This window comes from Danio rerio, chromosome 3 (genome assembly GCF_049306965.1).
Source record: "Danio rerio strain Tuebingen ecotype United States chromosome 3, GRCz12tu, whole genome shotgun sequence".
NCBI classification, from domain to species: domain Eukaryota; kingdom Metazoa; phylum Chordata; class Actinopteri; order Cypriniformes; family Danionidae; genus Danio; species Danio rerio.
Genome location: NC_133178.1, coordinates 11,536,606 through 11,558,888, shown reverse-complemented (window position 1 = coordinate 11,558,888; position 22,283 = coordinate 11,536,606). Strand labels below are relative to the sequence as shown.

At 35.5% G+C, this 22,283-nt stretch overlaps 2 protein-coding genes across 5 annotated transcripts in view; both read left to right on the top strand.

The window, feature by feature from the left end:
• The window catches only part of LOC141381148 (uncharacterized), a 587,543-nt gene that overhangs the window by 218,865 nt on the left and 346,395 nt on the right, over positions 1-22,283 (top strand). The gene's annotated exons all lie outside the window — the stretch shown is intronic.
• Positions 1-22,283, top strand: part of prkar1b (protein kinase, cAMP-dependent, regulatory, type I, beta) — a 145,073-nt gene that overhangs the window by 96,073 nt on the left and 26,717 nt on the right. For all 4 annotated transcript variants that reach the window (XM_021471498.3, XM_068217650.2, XM_073943590.1 and 1 more), the window contains 2 exon segments: positions 4,492-4,552; positions 14,760-14,881. In XM_021471498.3, the coding sequence (XP_021327173.1) occupies positions 4,492-4,552; positions 14,760-14,881 (183 nt within the window).

The following is a 22,283-nucleotide window of genomic DNA, read 5'->3' as shown; positions in this document are numbered from 1 at the left end:
TCTCGTATGGCTTTCCGTTGAGCACAAAAGAAGATGTTTTGAAGAATGCTGAAGACCAGACAGTTCACGGTAGCCATAATATGAAAAAACGCTATTGAAGTCATTAGCTGTCATCGGTTGTCTGTTTTCTTTTCTTTCTTTTTTTTGGGTGAACTGTTGCTTTTATCTTTATTTATTTTTGTAGTTTACACTAGTGCGTATTTGTTTATTCATTCTTTCATTCATTTATTTTCCTATAGCTTAGACCTTATTTATCAGGGGTCGACACAGCGGAATGAACCGCCAACTATTCCAGCATATGTTTTACACAGTGGATGCCCTTCCAGCTGCAATCCAGTACTGAGAAACACCCATACACTCTTGCATTCACACACACACACACACATACACTACAACCAATTTAGCTTATTCAAATCACCTATAGCGCATGTGTTTGGACGGTGGGGAAAACGGAGCACTCGGAGGAAACCCAAGCAAACACAGGAAGAATATGCATACTCCACACAGAAATGCCAACTGGCCCTGCCAGGGCCCGAATCAAGGATCTTCTTGCTGTAAAGGTTGATTGTTAACTACTGTTAACCCTCTTTTTTGTTTAAAAAATGCTAAAGTTTTGTTACGTTTACGCCTGGCATCCACACTGAAATAAATTACATTTTAAACCAACTTGAAACATTTATTTATTACAGCTACTTTTTTTTTGGTTTTCTCTAAGTATAATTTATATTTGGTTCAAACTATGAAATTTAATTTAATCTAAATCAAAAATATTTATTGTCGTCAAGAAAAAAAGGACATTCGCACAAAGTAAGACTATTGTTTAATATAGAGACACTAAATATATGTATTTTTACTGTAGTCTTTTTGAACTTTAGATCAAAGTATAATCATGCTTTGGACCATCCTAAAAAGTATCCTCATTTGGTAAAGCATAATGATAAATTAATTGTTGTAATAGCGAACGTTTGAATTAGAATTTAAAATGCCACAGCCATATCACCCTGCAGCCCAAGACTGGTTACTCACTGAAGCTAAGCAGGGCTGAGCCTGGTCAGTACCTAGATGGGAGACCACATGGCAAAACTAGGTTGGTGTTGGAAGTGGTGTTAGAGAGGCCAGCAGGGGGTGCTCAAACTGTGGTCTGTGTGGGTCCTAACCAAGCGGCAACCTCCCGCTCTCTCAGGAAGCCAATACGGAAGTAACTAAAACTGCAATTCATCCGAAATTCCGCTAGTCGTGGCCGCTCCTGGCTCCAAAACAGAGCAAATTTCAATTGAGCCCACTGTTAGAATGGCCAACTTTACAGCAGAAAAAAAAGGTGTTTACAGCCTGGTACAAAAAAAGATTTTGGTTAATACAGCTAATATTACCCTTCATGACAACTGTGAGGGGGGTGAATTTTTTTTATAACTCATCCGTTTCCTTTATATTAAGTTTGCATAATTAAGGGCGTGGCCACTTGAGTGACAGCTGGGTCTCGTTGGTCGCCGTCACGTCACCTCAGCTGAATCCTGCAGATTAGCCACTGAACTCGGCGTATTTATCGCATTTCTGTGTTGTTTTATGTGGCTTTACACAGTCGACTGCCTTTTGGACTTGTTTCCTACAATTATTTGATGGCATGTCATGCTGAGTGCACTTAATTGTGCTCACAAACCATTCACGTGGCCTCCGTTTCCCATGTGAGTAAAGTTATATACTTATATACCATCTCTATACATGTATTTGTTTTATTTAAGATAATTTATCGTTTATATTTATATTTAGAGCTGTAATACACTCCAGAATCTGACGAATTGATTAGCTGTAGGCTCTAGAATAGTCATCTGAAGCGTTGTCATACAGTGTTATGCTGGATTTCATCAATAGTCTTGCATTTACTAACACAGACTATATCAGAAGTGTTTGGATGTAATTCGCGTTTTCCTCCTGTTGAGAAACGTCATAAGAACAATGTTTAGTGGCTCAATGTATTACAGCAGTGTTTTTAAAAGACTAAACACTTTATTGATATAGTGTACAACCAAGCACATGTGGTCAGAATACAAACGAGTCACAGGTGGTAAAGTATTAAGCGTTCTCCCAAAGTAAAGTGTGTCTGAACCAGGTCCAAGCAAAATGCAGCATGCGTCTGTAGCTCCGCCCACTCTCCGCCTCTTTGCCCTTGTTTGGTATCCCGCCGTGGGTGTGATGACGCGCGAACAAAATGGCGACGGTTGGCCGCGCCTACTTGTGGCTTCTTTTGCGCTCTTTAGAAACCTATGGGTGACGTCACGGATACTACGTCCATATATTTTACAGTCTATGGTCCTAACGCCCCAGTAAAGTAAATGGAACACTATACTCTCTGTCAGCGCTATCTTTTGGTTATGTTTTTTGTGGCCTAATTCCCTCTAAACCATCATGGCCTTCAATCATCCCTATCCACTGAATTGGCTTTTTCACTGTCTCTCCATGCCACCGATAGCTGGTGTGTGGTGAGCACTTTGGCGTTGTCCTGTGGCTGCCGTTGCATCATCCAAGTGGATGCTGCACACTGGTGGTGGTGTGGAGAGACCCACCTCGTGATTGTGAAGCACTTTGGGTGTATGGCCATGCATAAATACCATTACATTTAAACGTTTTGTTTTTCCATATGTAAAATAGTGTTTTTTTGTTAAAAGTCTCCCATCATTTCGTTAAAATCTTAGTTAATTAAATTATAATGTGTTTTAATGTTTATAATAGTGCACATGTATCTATTTTTTATCATTTTAGATTAAGCCCCCCATGGACCAGTGTTGAGAATTAGCAAGTCTGCTAAAACACTTAAACAAATGCATTTGGTTGTCCAGTGTTATTGTGATGTCCATGTCAAAATCAGTAATAATAATAACAATAATAATAATAATAATAATAACAACAACAATAATAATAATAATAATAGTAGCATTAGTAATATTAATACTAATTATACTAATACTAATTACCTTGGTTGCCAGATATGCAGTTTAAAAAAAAAAATTATATTATAAAACTAATAAAGGATGATAATAATAATAAAAATTATAAAGGATGGCAAATCTGAGCTTGTATACTTTATACATGTTTTTTTGTTAACTTGTAGTTTTATTACCTTTTCAAATAACATACTGTAAGTGTGTACATATTTTTAATTACATTGAAATTACACATGGAGGTGGAAACATGGAGGTGTTGACAATTTTTAAGAATATATTAGTAAAAAAACATACTTTATTGAAAAATAGATGTATAGTATATTTTACAAATAATTACAGTGAACCTAAAGTAGCACTGAAATAAATTTTAAAGTTGGAAGACATTGTACTTTGGGTCGTCACGATGGCACAGTGGGTAGAACGTTTACATGCTCTCCCCTTGATCGCGTGGGCTTCCTCCGGGTGCTCCGGTTTTCCTCACAGTCCAAAGACATGTGGTTTGATGAATTGGGTAAATTAAAAGTGTATGGGTGTTTCCCAGTGATGGGTTGCAGCTGGAGGGCATCCACTGCGTAAAACATATGCTGGATAAGTTGATTGTTCATTCCACTGTGGCAACCCCTGGTTAATAAAGGGACTAAGCTGGAAATAAATTAAATAAATAAAAGTCATTGTACTTTTAATTAAATGGAGGCTAAAAAAATCCTGCCATTTTTCTATGTTAAATAGCAAACGTTTTAATTAAAATGTCCATTATTTGATGTTTTTGCAATAGCTTTACAAGGTTTTATAGCTATAATCCAGAATTAAAGTGTAAAAAATGTCTTTCAAGTTTCACAGGATGTCATGTTGGTATTTATATATTTTATAAAAAAAAATTATTTTATTTTTTATATTTGTATTAACTTACAACAAAAATGTTAATGCAACTCTTGTTCTAATATAGTCTTATTCTCATTTTGTACCTTAAAATGCACTGATAAAAAAACCTCAAATGTGAAAAATAGTTAGATGTTTTTAACATTAATATAAATTCATAAATTTTATTTACAAAAATCAGAATTATTTCACTTTTTCGTAGTAAAATGTTGAATAATCCAATGCTTAATCACTTTTTTAACAATTCTGTATATTATTTTTGTTGTATTGCTTTGCAAAAATTGGCAACGTTTGTTTTACAGCATGAAGAAGACTCAACTTCAGCCTTCATATCTCGTTTAATCTCAGACCCCTCTAGAAGAAACAGCAGAGACAATAAAGAGATCACTCATGTTTCTTCTTTCCTACAGGAGCGTCTCCACTTAATGTGTCTCTGTGTGTGTTTCATTGGCGTATTAGAGCGAGACCGAGCTGCAAACCAACAAAAGAAAAGGAAGCCAAAAAGTTCCTTTAATCTGCATGTTTATAGTTGTTCTTCAGCAGCGTGTTTGAGGAAAGTCCCTCAGCTTTGTTTCTTATTCTTGCTCCGTCGAGACTGATTAGAGGCCAGAAGATTGGGTTACCTGATGTCCTCCTTGTGTCTCTAACTGCGGCTTCAATCTTGTTTTTTTAGGGAAGCACGCTGAGGAAGAGGAAGATGTATGAGGAGTTCCTCAGCAAGGTGTCTATACTCGGTAAGTCAAGAGATTTCAGTCTGTAAAAGCACACACGCAGCTCAATTAATAAACACAACAAAAAGGAAAATGGCCAAATCATTTGTCAAACGGTTCTTGTGGGAAAGGATTACATTAAATAAAGAGAATAATGAGCTATCATCACTTTGCAATAAGATCTCAGTTGCTGGTGTTAGTTATCATAGCATATCATAACATTTATAAATCCTTAAATATTAAGAAATAAAAGTGCCATGTTATGTTTTGCATCTGCATTATTGTAATGTGTCGTACAAATCAATATTTTTAATATAGAAATACTATTGAAGTCAGAATTATTAGCCCCCCTGTACATTTCTGTTTAACAAAGGGAAGATTATTAACACATTTTTAGACATAATAGTTTTAATATCGAATTTCTAATAACTGATTTATTTTACACATGCCTTAATGACAGTGTCATTAAACTGTCAATTAAAGTGCATAATTTTTGACCAGATACTTTTTAAAATATGAGTATTCAGCTTAAAGTGACATTTAAAGGCTTAATTAGGTTAATTAGGCAGGTTAGGGTAATTAGGCAAGTCATTGTATAATAATGGTTTGTTCTGTTGACAACGGAACAAATATTGCTTAAAGGGGCTAATAATTTTGTCCTTAAAATAGTGTTTAAAAAATAAAAAACTGCTTTTATTGCAGCTAAAATAAAACAAATAAGACTTTCTCCAGAAGAAAAATATTATTAGACATACTGTAAAAATTTCCTTGCTCTGTTAAACACAATTTGGGAAATATTTAAAAAAAAAAATCACAGGAGGGCGAATAATTGTGACTTCAACTTTATTGTTCATTACTTTTTTAAATATGTGGATTACAATTGTCAATAAATGAAATCTCATTGTAAAAAGTTATTTTGTAATTTACTGTATAAGAACTGTTTACCGGAACAAAATTCTACACTATTTGTGTGGACTGATGCTTAAAAAACTTAGTCATACCAAAAATCCTAAACAAAATTAATTCTAAAAAGCTTTAATGCAAATTCTATGCACAGCAAGTTTATTTTTTTAGACATCATGTGCTGGTGTTTTGGAAATCAAAAAAAACATTCTTACCTAAAGATTTCAATACTATAGAAACGGTTATACAGTTGAAGTCAGAATTTTTAGCGCCCCTTTGAATTTTTGTTCATTTTTAAATATTTCCTAAATGATGTTTAACAGAACAGAGACATTTTTACAGTATGTCTGATAATATTTTTTCTTCTAGAGAAAGTCTTATTTGTTTTATTTCGACTAGAATAAAAGCAATTTTAAGTTCTTTTTTTATTTTTTATGTAAGGTCAAATTATTAGTTCCTTCAAGCTACATATTTTTTTGATAGTCTACAGTACAAACCATCATTATACAATAACTTGTCTAATTACCCTAACCTGGCTAATTAACCTAGTTAAGTTGTTTAGAAATGTGTTAAAAAAATCTCTCTGTTAAACAGAAATTGGAGAAAAAATAAATAGGCCGGCTAATAATTCAGGGGGCTAATAATTCTGACTTCAACTGTATATCTTTTGGTCCAAGTCATGTACTATCATATATTTTTTGTTGTCGTTTTTTTAAATGTATCTTTTCTGAACCTTGTTTATTTATCACATTGTTTTGCTTAGTTATAGATAGTCTATTTTTATAATTAATTTATTGCTTTTTTACCCATCAACCAGCAATTGAATATATTAAATCAATATGATGTCAGGCAGCATACATTGTTTTGTTTTGCTTAAAATTAATAGAAGTGATTGAGACTGGAAGTTTTTTGCTATTTCTGCGGAGGATTTTGGTAAAAGTCTGAGGATAACTAAAACCTTAATATATGAAATAAAAAGTAATACCTTTTTAACTCTTATTTAATGTTTAAAATGCAAATCCAATTACATTCACTTTATTTGGTAAACAAAAGCAAGTCTCTCATATAATATCTCTACCTATACAGAAAATATGACTGTACAAACTGCATTGTACATAAATCTGATTAACATTTTTATATTAGTCAATAATATTACTTTAATTAATTAAAAAAACTAAATAAATACAGATTTACACACATTTACTCAAGTAAATAAACAGAATTAATGATGGCTTAAAATCTGCGGAAAATCTAGGGAGTTCTGCGCGCGCAAATTCCGTGTGGGCCTAGTCATGCTGCACTTATGTGTGAAGTCAGGTGGATAGGACATGGACAATTTTTAGTCAATGAAAAAAGTTATTTTAATTATTCTAAAATCCCTCAGCCAAAGTCTGTCATCACAGTGGTTCATTATTACCTCCAGAACTGCCTTGAGTATCTGTGCTCAAAAATGTCTCTCACCTCCAAAATCCACTATTGTTTGTCAACATTGTCTTCTGAGGTGCAAGTCATTTATTATATAAGAAAAAGACAGAGCTTCTCCTACAATAGCAAATTCTGCTATTCGATATTGGGCAGCAGTTTATCAGGTGACAGTTTGTTTCTTTTTGACTTATTGTTGTCACGTTAAGCGTGATAAAAACAGAACAAAAACAGGAACAAAAAGGGTATGGATCCAAGTGCAGATTTAATATTAAATAGTGCGGTAACAGTGAACAAAATCCAAAATCCAAAGTGCAAAGTAACAAAATAACATACAAACAACAAAACAAGAAACTAAAACAGATTAAACACGAACTAGACTTAAGCAAGATACAAGAACGAGATCAAGAACAACATACCAAAGCTGACATGATAGACAAACGACGCAGTAACAAACAGAGGTGGAATGGTAATATATAGTCCAGGTAATCAACGGAGATTGGAGACAGCTGTGGTTGAAATCAGTGTAGATGACAGACCGGGTGTGTGCACGAAAGAATGTATGGAAATGTAGTCTTTTTGGGCGCTGTAGTTTTACTCAGTGTCCATTGAACTACAGCGCCCTCAGGTGGTCACTGACAGTCATGACAATTGTATAGAAACATTGCATTATTACTGAATCTTTTATACGATTTTCCAGTGTTGTGCAACAAATTAATTAACATTTTTGCATGGAAACCTTTGAGAACCACTGCTGTTTAACAACTCAGGACCTCTGTAGTCAAAAATCTTTCAAGAGAATCCATTAGTAACTGAAGATTGTGTTGCTGAATTTTAATGAGCCTCTTTAAAACTTGAGTTGCACTGTAAAAAAAGAATCTGTAAGTTATTAGTTTTTCATATTTTAGGATTTATCTTTTTATTTTCTTAATTTTCCCCATTTATTTATTCTTTTAAATAGCATTATGGGAGATATATCTTTCCTTCAACAACTTTTAACCTTAACAAGTTCAAAACAGTGACTTTTATTAACATTGTAATAGTTTAAAATGATATACTCTATTGTCTGTGTTGGTTTTGTACATTATGCTACAAACACCTTGTAATAAACTGCCAGTACACTTGCTGTTATTTTACAGACGTATTTCTCTTTTCTTATACATTATATTATTTGAAATTACTAAAATGTCAATAAAGTCACTTTGTTAAACTGTAGAGATAAATTTTCAACATCAAAAGTCGACAGAGCAGTGATCAACATCCCATAATGCAATTCAGAACCGTAAATAAATGAAAAACACTTGTGAATCACAGAATTCGGAAACTGTTTACAGTGTACGCTTATTTTTAAGATCGTAGTGTTGATTGACAGACACCTCTGCAGCATGAAACGTCCACACTTACATTCCAGCGGTTTTGTTTGGCGAGCGAGAGACAAAGAGGAGCACCATTAGGATGGTCAGTTGAGCGCTGACCCCTCGTCCTTCAGCACCCTGAGGTCACTCCTCGCTCTAAATGGGGTTATTAAATGGCTGAACAAACACACTCCTCCTCTGGGTTTCCTCTGTTTTTCTTTCTCCCTGTTTCACAGCCCTGTCACAACCTGTCTTCAAACGATCCGCTCTCTCGCTCTTCAGACCTCTTTTCTTCACTCTTCTTCTCGCCTCTGTTTTTGTTTGCATAAGACTTTTTTTTTGGAGATTGTGGTGAAATCTCTGCTGTTTCATAAATACTTGGCACGTTTCGTGGTTTGTGAGGTCTTGGCACTTGTAAGGTCTTACAAAGAAATGCTTAAGAGTCATATTTTATATATTTATAGGCTTGGAATGTCATTGAAACTTTTGGGTGGACTTTTGAATATGATTTGAGTAGTATGCAGTCATCTCGCAACCACATTACAACTCGCTTACAACCATTTAGAATGAGAGATAATGAATATTCAAATTATAATAGTTCTGGCTTGTGAAAAAAACCATTGTAACAGTATAATTGACTTTAATTCATTTTATTTAAAATATGTGTAATCAGATAAAGCAGATAAATAAATTAAAATGTATGCATTTAATACACATATGTAATAGGGCTGGATGATACAGCAAACAAAAGTCACAATATCATGTTTCATATCATTCGATATTGATATTTATTGAATATTTTTTTAACAGTTCATTTAGGAATGTTAGTTTTTTTACCACTTTATTTCAGTTAATCAACATTACTAAGGCAAATAGTTTTAATAGTCAAAAACAAAAAAATAAACAGTGTCTTATAATAAAATAAACAAAAAAACAAAAACTTGATAAAACATTACAAAGTGTGTGCATTGGTAAAGCGTAAATACTGAACAATCAAAGCAAACATTAGGGCAGAGCAACATCTGTACGATTTTAATAATAGTGGTACAGTAAACTTCAAACTCTGATAATCAAATCTGAGCTTTTAAATAAAGGAACCAACCATCATTATTCAAATACGTGTTGCAACATTACAAATTGAGAATTTGTATGACTACATTACTCCTATGCTAAAAAATCTTTAATATGGGGTGCTAGTGGCTGGGATACACAAGAAAAGAAACCAAAAAGCCGCTCTGGCGACACTCTTTCATCTTTTTTTATTTACAATCTCCTCAAAGATGCTTGTGACAGCACTTGATTTCTTGTGTGTAATTCTGACCTGAGCGATGAACAACCCAATCCGAGTCCGTTCACATGTTGCGTCTAAAAGAATGTGAAAATTGTGAAAACTGCACGGTGCATAGTGTCATTCACCATTTTCAATTCACATTTCGCTCGCGCTCTGCTGGTGTGTCTCGTAACTAGTTGCTTTCTCAGAGGATGACAAACGGACTAAACTATTGCTACGGTTCTGATACACATTTTATTTATAGAGAAAATGAAAAAGCACTGCAGCAATGGTTTGTTATTCGAAATAACATTTGAATGTTATTTAAAATGGGCGAATCAGTGGTGCAATAGGTAGTGCCTACTCACAGCAAGAAGGTAGCTGGGTCGCTGGTTCGAGCCTCGGCTCAGTTATATATATTTATATATATATATATATATATATATATATATATATATATATATATATATATATATATATATATATATTCATAATTGTAATATAATTATATATTATAATAGATAATATAATATAGAAAATTGTATCGTCACATTCCAATAAAAAAGAATTATTAGCAATAATTAGCAAATATGTATTTACTGTACCGAAAAAAAACAAAAATGAAAAATTTTATCTAATTCATCTAAATATTTCATATATATTCATCCATTAATTTATTTTCTTTTCAGCTTAGTCCCTTTATTAATCAGGGGTCACCACAGCGGAATGAACCACCTTTGATATATATAATACTTTTATTGGGGAAACGAATATTCAGTATTCAAAAATTTAATCATGATATTAATTTATGTTTTCTCAAACTGAAAAAAAAAAGTGTCATAGATGGCCTACATTTATATTAATGCTTTATCACCCAGAGACATATTTTAGTTTTTTGTTTTTACATTAAAATATCCTTAAAGTCTAAGGTGCTAACCCTGACACACACTTTACACAGTTTTTTTCTGGGTTGACGCATGAGATGTTGGTTTTGCTCTGGCTGATGGCTCAGGTTACGACTGAAGCAGGTGGACGTCTGCCCGGCCGTGAGGATGTCTTAGCCAGCCTGATAAAGTGACCATTAGTCTGGGGCATGCAGACAGGCCGGCCCCAACACACACACACACTTAACACACACTGTTCTGAGGTCAGATCTGAGAATGAATGATGATCTGCTACTGTCCTTCGCAGGGATGATGGGAAATGAAGAGCAACTAACGTCAGATGCATCGCTTATTAAATTCATCTCAGATTTATTTGTTTAGCACATTTGGTGATGCATATAGATTCAAAACACACCATAAATCCAAACAGTAAAATTAATTCAGTTAATTAAGCTACAAATAGTCATCACGACAAAAGTTATTAATTTGCTTTAACTTAATTTAATAAGTTTATTAAACTTTAATAAGTTAATTAGGTTTCAACTACATTTTTTAAGTTAAACAAAGTTTAACTTCGTAGTTTGAGTCTGTTTGATTGATGTGGTGTAAGTTGAGATGACAAGAAAAGTTCATTTGACTCAACTAAAATATTTAAGGCTGCAAGATTTTTAACAGTGTAATTTCAGTCAAATATATAGATGAAAGTTCATTGAACTTAATAGAAAAAAGTTAAGTGAATTCAAAATTTTATTGTATTAAGCTGAACTTAAATCTATTAAGAAAAACAAATCTAGTTTCCAGAATCCATTTATTCATCATTCATTTTAGTCATCTTATTTGTAAGGGGTTGCCACAGCCATGGGCGGATTTAGTGATTTTGGCGCCCTAAGCAGTTCCAGCCGTGGAGCCCAAATCCTGAAATGCACCATTTCTACTTTTATTTAATATTTATTTATATTGCTTTATATCAATCGATCTCTTTTAAATTAATGCAATCTCTACGTTTTAAATGGTTAGTTTTCTTAAAATCTAGAACTAATAGAAATATACTCTCAACTAAATGTTTTCAAGCTGCGAAGGAGAAACAATTTTTAAAAGACAATAAAAACCTAAAGTTGGTTTGAGGCGATCAATATGACAACTAAAAGAAAATTAAAAATGGCTAAGACCGACTTTAATGTAAACCCACTCCAACGTGGGGAGAACAAACAAACTCCACACAGAAATGCCAACTGGCTTTGCCGGGACTCAAACCAGAGACCTTCTTGTCCAGCATCCAAATAAGCAATAAATGCTTAAAAAGTGTTATTGTGCATAGTCCATAGTCTTTAATGTTGTGTTGGGCTTCTGTTATATTCATTCATAGGGTTATTAATATGACTGTGGTGATGAGCAAAGTTGAGGATTAGCTGAAAAATCTTCAAGCCTGTATATATCGTGTAGAGTGCCTATAGAAAATAATCATACCCTGTGAACATCTATAGCTTTACCCTGCTTTTTAAAGACCTTCAGTATACAGTTGTTTGAAGATACAGGTTAGAAGAAGCTATGAAAAAAAACATTTTAAAGGCTGGAAATGTTATTTGTAATGTGATTTGATTTTAGGCTGTATGACCAATAAAGACATTATTTTAAAGCGGTATGCTGATTTTCTTTAGGCGCTCTATGTGAATCGTTTTTTTTTTATCATTTTTTTATAATTATGGAATATAAATAATCATAATGAAAAAATATTGGGAAAAAAGTAGTTTTATTAATTCTACAGAGTTTTACATTTTCATTGAATAAACCCAAATGGTTTCCAGCTTAAAGTGCCTTCAGTGGTGAACTTGTGGTGAAATTCTGGGTGTTATGGTTTGCAGCCGGAGATGTCCAGAGGGTTTTGGTGTGTTCGTGTGTGGTACAGCTCTGTGATGGATGCTGGACGCTGGGAAGTGTTTCTGGAATGTGCTGGGTATTGAATGATGGCAGGTTTTTTTTTTTCTTTCTTGCTAGTCTGTGAGCAACAGAAGCTCATCCAGTTTCAGGTCTATGCTGCATATATATCTCCAGGAAGTTCATCATAAGTCTTGGTGTCTTTCCGATTAGTCAGTTTATTTATGAAAGCATTAGTCTGAGCCTCTGATGTCACGCCCACTGCTCACTCATGGAGCACCGGATGTGGGGGGGGGGGACTGTTCTCTGGAAAGGGTCTATAAAAACATCCAACTGTGGATGTTTGTGTTGGAGTTTTAACTTTTTCTATAAAAGTTTTGTTATTTTCTCTCAAAGTCTTATTATTCTAATGCATTTCCAATGATTTCAGATTTACGCTTGTCTCAGTATATTGATGAAAAAATTCTGCCAATAATGGTATCCAATATATCACATGTAAGGGTCCGCTCTTTTGAGCAATTCCATGCATATGTCAACCTTTCCATGAATAAATTAAGTTTTCACCAAAATAGCAAAACCCCATAGGTCCTTGTTGCATTTTGTGTTTACAATACTGTAAAAATACTCAATATTATCTCTGTCAGTGTTTTCAAACTATTATAATTGATTTACCAAAGTCACACAAGAGTCAATCTGTCACATCCATAACAAAGAGGTGTCACATCCATAACCAAGCTTTTCCCAAAATAAATGACAAAATAACATTTAATTTTAAAATTAAATTTAATTAAAAAAGAATTTCGAGAGGATCACGTGCTTATGATTCACCACGGCTGGTCCCGCATTAGCTATCACATGATTTACCATTCAGATTAATCCAAACGTTCATAAATAACCAGATTTTCTTACCTTAGTCGTCTTCGTTGGGAAGAATCCCCCTATCCACCCCTACTCTTCCCCCTCTTTCATATTAATCTAGAATAGGGTGGCATGGTGACTCAGTGGTTAGCACTGTTGCCTCACTGCAAGAAGGTGGCTGGTTTGAGTCCCAACTGAGCCAGTTGGCGTTTCTGTGTGGAGTTTGCATGTTCTCCCCGTGTTCATGTGGGTTTCCCCCAGGTGCTCTGGTTTCCCCCACACTCCAAAGACATGTGGTATAAGTCAATCTAATAAACCAAATTTGCACTGTATATGAGTGTTTTAGTACTGGGCATTCACCACATAGACATGTACTGGTGTGGTTGGCGATACATTCCATCATGGTGATCTTCAATACTTAAGGAATAGGTCGAATGAACGAATTCAGGGGAGTTCTTGAAACCTACAGTTGAAGTCAGAATTATTAGCCCCCCTTTGAAATTGTTGTTCTTTTTAAAAAAAATTCCCAAATGATGTTTAACAGAGCAAGAATTTTTTGCAGTATGTCTGATAATATTTTTTTTTCTTTTGGAAAAAGTCTTATTTCTTTTATTTCAGCTAGAATAAAAGCAGTTTTTATTTTTTTAAACCATTTTAAGGTCAAAATTATTAGCCTCTTTAAGCTATATATTTTCTTCAATAGTCCAGTACAGAAAAAAAAAAACATTGTTATAAAATAACTTGCCTAATTACCCTAACCTGCCTAGTTAACCTAGTTATGCCTTTAAATGTCACTGTAAGCTAAATACTAGTGTCTTGAAGAATATCTGGTCAAATATTTGTTATTGTCATCATGGCGAAGTCAAAATAAATCAGTTATTAGAAATGAGTTATTAAAACTATTATGTTTAGAAATGTGTTGAAAAAAATCTTCTCTCCGTTAAACAGAAATTGAGAAAAAAATAAACAGGGGCTAATAATTCAAGGGAGCTAATAATTCTGACTTCAACTGAACTTGAGCGCAGGGTTCTCTTCCAGGACTGCATGCCAAACATGGTTCTGTAGGTGGGATCTGGGCTCCTTTGTGACATCTGTGACATAGTCCAATTGAGCCACTTGTTGTAGCTCTTGAAAAGATTTTCAGTTTTGGACTCGTTGGAGTGGACTTTACGATTTGTAACTTTGTAGATATGTTTTAGGCCCAAACATACACACTACTCACTGACAAAATAAAATAAAAATAAAAAATGAATAAAAATAGGGCCTCTTAAAATTGTACTGCCATTTTTTGGTCAATTTGAGCAAGTAGAAAATATGTAAGGGTGCTTTTGCTATAGCATCTTTTTTTTTTGCATCCGAGACCTTGAGAAAAACAAATTTATTACATTACAACTGTGACTATTATATATTAAGGAAAGGGGCAAAACAGATTGCATTTAAAGCATGAAACAGAAGTACTGTACTTACAGAAGTACTGTTCTTACAGAAGTACTGTAAGAAGTACTACACAAGTCTAAATGAAAACATACTGCATGATGTACTGTAAATGATGCCGATTGATTTTAGATTTTGTTGTTGATGAGAGGAAGTACAGTAATTTAGTGTCATTTTCATTAAAAGAGTGAATTCTGATTTCAACAATGCATGTTTGTGTGTTGTTACAGAATCGCTGGATAAGTGGGAGAGGCTGACGGTGGCTGATGCTCTGGAGCCTGTGCAGTTTGAAGACGGAGAGAAGATCGTAGTGCAGGGAGAGCCAGGAGATGATTTCTTCATCATAACAGAGGTGTGTGTGTGTGTGTGTGTGTGTGTGTGTGTGTGTGTGTGTGTGTGTGTGTGTGTGTGTGTGTGTGTGTGTGTGTGTGTGTGTGTGTGTGTGTGTGTGTGTGTGTGTGTGTGTGTGTGTGTGTGTGTGTGTTTGTGTGTGCAACTTTTCTACTCCTTTAGCTACTTTTCTACATTTTAACCATAGTAGATGCTAAAAATGATTAATTTAAAACAAAATATGTTTGAAAGTCCACTCTACAATCCTAATAATAGTTCCACAGATGAACTAAATCATTGGATTATTTTTTTTTTACAATCAATAAACAATAAAATCATAGATAGCCGATCAGATTGCAACATGCTTTAAAACAGATTGAAGCACACACTTATAATCTACAGAGAAATATTGTGAATAAATGTGGATGCAATATGTTTTTTGTTGTTATCTACACTGAAAAAATATCTGTAAATTTGCAGTTGTCTGTATTTTGTGGTTTGCCTTTTTATTTTTCCATGTAATTATGCTTTTGAATTGCATTATGGGATCTTTTTTTCAACAAATTTTAACCCCGAAAATGTCCAAAAAAAGTGTTTTCTTTTTATGTTTTTTTAATAGTTTAAAGTGATATATCATCTATGTTGGAGTTATAAAATAAGCTAATATATTGTAATTAATTGCCGGTATATCTTCTGTTATTTTACAGACTTATTTTTCTTTTCTTATACATAATATCATTTTAAACTACTAAAATGTCAATAAAAGTCACTTTGTTATACTGTAAGGTTGAATTTTCAACATCAAAACTCTGCAGAGCAGAGGTCAACATCCCATAATACAAATCACAACCGTAAATAAACTGAAAACAGAATCACAAAATACAGAAACTGTTGATTAACAGATATTTTTACAGTGTATATAGGCATCATTTTTATGGCTCATTTTATTTGAGTGGTACAGTTTGTTAAAGTACAGTACGGTATGCATTTATGTCCATTTCTACTGTCAGAAGTACCACCGTACCACTTTTTGGGACCTAACAGAGAAGTAGAGTACCAAACCAGTGTATAAATAGCCCATATGGCTTTCTTCTTTGAGCAAGAATGACATCGATCACTTCTTGATGATGATGATGATGATAAAAAAATCTTTATTTATCACATACACTTTTACATGTAGCGACATTAGACCCCTCCGACCATACACAAAAATCACACATTTCAGAGGAAGACCAGTCAGATGAGAGGTAGCATAGTAAATAGGAAATAAGATACATTGAGGAAAAGCGAGGCAAAAAAAGACCCTCCTAGACTGTCCTTAAAGAAGGGCAGTGTGAGATCATGGGGGAAACAAGCACATAACCACATAGACTTAAACATAACGTCGCAACATGGGATGTGGAGTTCTTTTTCAACATATTACACCATGTCTACCAAGTAGGGGGTATTGTTGGCAGTGGAAATGCAAGCCTGTTTAAGGTGATCTGTTCTGAACCATACTGTACTGCACTGTACTGAACCATACATCTCAGTGGAAATGAGGCATTAGAACCCAGTATTTGTTCCTTCAGTTGACCATCTTTGCAAGGCAAGCGCAACATTTAAACTTACACTGCACTCAGATGTAGGCGTCTGTTTATTAAAGAGAATTTCAGACCATCCTGTTGGATTCCCAGTACCATTGGAAATCTAATTTGCCGTATTTCCGCTTGTTATAATACTTGTCTGACTCTTTCCACACTCTCAAAACAGATTCAAATGAGATTTCTCTGTTGTGTAAAGTGCACCGAATTTGCTTTCTGCTTATCAACAATTTGAAGTGTTGTCTGCTTACCAAAGCTACATTAGTTCGAGGAAATAATGCAGTAAACGATACCTTAGTTGAATATAAATACAATTTAAACCATCTTATGTTTAAATATATGCTATAATGTGATTTCTTTATATGATGCATCATTGCATTTTCATTGCAACACAGGCTCATTCTGAAAACTTATGTCCGCGGACATTTCTGGAGACCACAAATTACATAACCGGAGGTACGTATGGCTGCATAATTTTTTAAAGCGAACGCTACGGGACAGTATGACGCCGTTCCTTTTGGTGCTTTCCGGCTGACCGCTTACCTCCGTGTGAAGGGCTTTCCCGCCGCAACCAGTTTGTCCAGTTAGCTCGTCGTGTATGCCAGTGGACTTGAGATGCAGAGAGGAGTTGACCACGGCGATGACCGGGTTTGAGTCCGGGGAAGAACAGTTCCAGAAATCAGGTGAGACAAAAACAGAATCCAAAAAATAAAACCAACGAGTGAACAACAGGGTGAGAATGTGGTGAAATCCGAAAACGTCAAAATCAGACGAGGGCTTTTCTTTTTCTGGATGGCTTTTGTAAACCGTCATCTGGGTTTAGGGAAGTAAGTGGGCGAGCGGGTCAATTGTTAAAATTGGTTGGATTTAGGGAAGGAGGAGGAGGGTGGGTTGGTCGATTGGCAGGTCGCCCAGTCAGTCATTCAGTCGGTCGACAACGGCCTCTGGTGGGTTCACACGAGAACAGTGCAGACGTGAACGGCACTCGCGAGAGGCATTTACGATGCGAAAAAAGCGTAAACAGCGGCCTCTCGCAGATTCACGAAAACTAAAACTGCAAAAATACGTAGCCTCCTGGACCTATTTTGTGGTCTCCAGAACCGTCCGCGGGACTAAGTTTTTAGAATGAGTCTGAGTTGCTTTAAACATTTAATATTTCTGTGCAATACACCATTCTTGGCAACACTTTATAATAACTAAACACAATAAACCCTTTATTTTACATTAGCAAATAGTTAATTCATTATTTGTTAAGCATTAACTCTACATTAATTGACGTTAGTGCTACAAATGCTGTATTCATGACTTATGAGCACAATTAATGTGCTTAATCATTGTGTTTTTACACCTTGTTCAAGATTCATTTTCATTACTAAAATGTGTATTGCGTTTTTTGCAAACCAGTCATTTAAGAATAGTTGGTGTTTTTTAAGATCATTCAGAAAGAATAAGTAAATGATTAATAAACTATTCAAATTACCATTTATATATCTGATTTTTTAGGCGTATATTAATAGTTACTAATGCTTTATTAACTCAACTCCGTCCAGTTTTGTAACCTAATCTAAAATGAGGACTATTTATACTTTATAAATGTCTTATAAGCAGAATTGTGCGATCAGTTGTCATTATCAGTACTATACCGAATATACTGTTCACACAAGTTTATCGTTGTGTGTTGTTTGTGTCCTCTCCTGCATTAGCTGATATTCTCTTTCTCTGTGTGTGTGTGCTGTCAACACCACCGAACACATTTACAGTTCTGAAACCCCTCGTGATGCTGATTCAGCATTCTTCTCATTCACTGCCAGATCTTTGAACAATATTTTGATTAACTCCACATTTATGAAGTTGTTGTGAAGTCTTGAGGGGTCTGTTTTCCCGTCTCTGTCTGTTCTCATACTTTCAGTGCTTCTTTTTTTTTCTTCCCTTCTCATTCTCTCCTTCGTGAAGGTTGCAGCACTAATATAAGCAGGCTGTTGAGTGAAGTCGTGCTCTAACCCTTCATTTGAATGTCTCTCATTCTCAGTCTGTGCTCTCCATGCTTCCACCTGTTTATTAGTAGTGGTGAATACTGTGGCAAGCATCAAACTTTGGGTTAGGGATTTGAACAAGCCCCTAAGATTACTTAATGTGTAACATACACTCTCCGGCTACTTTATTAGGTACAGGTTGGACCCCCTTTTTACTTCAGAACTGCCTTAATCCTTCGTGGCATAGATTTAACAAGGTACTGGAAATATTCCTCAGAGATTTTGCTGCATATTGACTTGATAGCATTACGCAGTTGCTGCAGTCTGAGATGATTTACACTTTATGACATGGCGCGTTATCCTGCTAGAAGTAGCCATCAGAAGATGGGTACACTGTTGTCATAAAGGGATGGACATGGTCAGGAACAATACTACGGTAGACTGTGGTGTTAACACAATGCTCATTTGGTACTAATGGGCCCAAAGTGTGCCAAGAAAATATCCCCCACACCATTACACAACCACCACCAGCCTGAACCATTGATACAAGGCAGGATGTGACGGCAAATTCTGTCCCTATCATCTGAATGTTACAGCAGAAATCGAGACTCATCAGACCAGACAACGTTTTTCCAGTCTTCTATTGTCCAATTTTGGTGAGGCTGTGCAAATTGCAGCCTCATTTTCCTGTAATTAGCTGACAGGAGTGGCTTCCGGTGTGGTCTTCTGCTGCTGTAGCCCATTTGCTTTAAGGTTGGACGTGTTGTGCTTTCAGAGATGCTCTTCTGCATACCTCGGTTGTAACAAGTGGTTATCTGAGTTACTGTTGCCTTTCTATGAGCTGTCTGGCTGATCTCCTTTGACCTCTGGCATCAACAAGGCATTTGCACCCACAGGACTGCTGCTCACTGGATATTTTTTCTTTTTCGGACCATTCTCTGTAAACCCTAGAGATGGCAGTTTCTAAAAATACTCAGACCAGCCTCTCTGGCACCAAACACCATGCCACGTTCAAAGACACTTAAATTACCTTTATTCCCCATTCTGATGCTTGTTTAAGCTGCAGCAGATCGACTTGATCATGTCTTCATGCCTAAATGTATTGAGTTCCTGCCATGTGATTGGCTGATTAGAAATTTGCGTTAACGAGCAGTTGCAAGGGTGTACCTAATAAAGTGGCCAGTGAGCGAATATGTGTGTGTTTGTTTAAGATGCTAAGATGTTTATCTCTGACAGAGATTGTGCAAATATTTCTTTTATGAACCTAAGCATCACAGTTTGAAATATAAGGTATACACGTTAAAGGGTATAAACTTTTTAGAAGCTGTTTGGATATAAACACGCTTTTTTTAAAAGAAGTCTCTTTTAAAAAATATCCTGATGTTAAAATAGAATCCAAATCCCAGTGGTTTTGAGGCCCACCGCAACATGACGTAGGAGTGCAGAATTCGCCGCCTAACAAATTAATTGATAGGCACTCATTAACATGTCCACAGAAGAGGATTTGCAAAGAAACTTTGGGATTAAAAAAAGATCTGTATTAACTCTCTGTGATCAGCTGCACCTCAATAATGAGTTTTACAAGTTTCAAACATTTTAAAGCAGAGTTTGTAAATAAGTAAAATAGATAATAAAATCGATATGTACTGGATACTGGAATAAAACTTGAATCACAGCCACAGTTTCTGCATAGTGTCATACACCAATGTTTTGAAGTACTTAACATAGCTTTGTTGCACAGAACTTTTAGATGCTTTCAGAGCCTTTTGAAGGGCTTCACTGAAACTGTAACTCACATTTTACATTGTTTAATATTTTTTAGAAGTTCCTGTTTCAAAGCTTACAGATAGATGGCTAATTTGTATGTCGTTGACACTTTTGGCACTTTTTTAGAGTATTTTCATAAGTTTTGTTTTTTCTGTAAATGATTCAATAAATACCGTACCGTGACATTCATACAGAGGTATTACCGTACCGTGAAATTCTGATATATATATTAACATGAGACCATTTTAATCTATTAGCGTACACACAGTAAACAAATTAACAACCTTTTACAATATCATCATATGGCATTTTTAAACTTTGGCACGTATCTTTTTCTACAATGTTTGCTTTACAGACATGAATGATTCCTCAGATCATGAGGCTTGTAGAGGAGACATAATGGCTTTATGATTTATGCCTGGCAGACAGAAATCCCTTAGAAAAGCCCATTGAAGGAGAGATTTGATTTTGGGTTTTGCTTGCTCAAAATGAAACATTCCTGACGTCGAGGAGCCAAAGATCACACAGGTAAAACGCTGCATTACTATCTATTAGATTTATTGTAGCGCGCAGATTGATGGTGCTCAGGTAACATCACAAGTATGTGAGACTGGGAAAGCTTTTTGTAAGAATTCTTCCTTTGGGGAACGGTATAAATCTGAGATTGATGAGCCGTATGAAGTGAATCTGGAACAAGACACACGTGTACTGAAAGGTTAGGTCTTTATTGGTGAACAATGGAAGGAGACGTGAGACAGTGTTGAGTCTGACTGAGAGGAAACATGCTGCTGTGTCCAGATGTATGTGTGTGTGTGGCTCCAGACAGACAGACAAGCACTTGCAAATGTACTTTCCAAGGCAAATATCATTAGCAATCCATTATATTATATTATATTATATTATATTATATTATATTATATTATATTATATTATATTATATTATATTATATTATATTGTATTATATTATAGTTTTGCTATTTGGTTCTTAGTTTGGGGTCAGATATATTTGTTTTAGTAACTTTTTTAACTTTTATGTCCCTTAACCCTTAATTTCTTTGATCAATTTTTTTAACCTCTTTATCATACAATATTCTGTCCTGTTCTATTTATATTTATTTATTTCTACAGCGTCAAAGCAGCCTAACATAGAAGATGATAGTAAATTGAAGTGTCAGTCCTGTTTTCAGAATTGAAGTTCAGTTTAGTTCAGTTCAATGTGGTTTATTTTTCACTGCTGAAAGTCCAAACACTGAAGAGCAAATCCATCGATGCGCAGCTCCACAAGTCCCGAACCATGCAAGCCAATGGCGACAGTGGCGAGAAACAAATTTCACCAATTGACGAAAGTGAAGGGAAAAAAACCTTGAGAGAAACCAGGCACAGTTGGGCACGACCATATCCCCTTATCCCCATATGGCCAAACTTCTTGTGCAGAGCTGCAGTCTAGGCGCCAGAGGCTGGAGAACGCTGGACATCCATTGTGGAGAAGCTGCAGGTGGGAGAGGTGTACAGACTGGCCCTTTAGGATCAATCCGGAGACTCGTCTGTCACAGCTGCTCAGGATACGGCCTGGTCCAGGATTCTGGAAACCTCGGGAATAAAAACAGACTAACATAAGCGCAGCTGCCTTTCAAATTATAATGTCTTTAGTGAAGTTTTACCGGCTCTTTTTGCCCTAAATAATGCAGACTAATATACAGATTTGTATTTCAAGAGCTTTTATGTTTTAAGTGTATTCTACTGGAAAGAGACATGTCTTTAATCTAGTTTTATACTGACAGAGTGTGTCTTCTTCCGGAACTGTGCTAGGAAGGCTGTTCCAGAGTTTAGGTGTCAGATATAAGAATCTACCGCCTACAGTTAATTTTGATATTCTGGGAATAAGCAATTGTCCAGAATTAATTGACTGTAGTGGACGTGAGAGACTAAGGGCCTACTCACACTATGCCATCCGTACCATCCTCAGGCCCGTTTCCCGGATCGTTTGAGAAGTGTGAGTGCGCTAAATCGGGCTCAAGCACGGTTCACTTGGCCGGCCCTGGCCCGGTTGGAAGAGGTGGGCCTGAGCGCGGTTCACTTGGGCGTTTGTAGTTTGAGTGC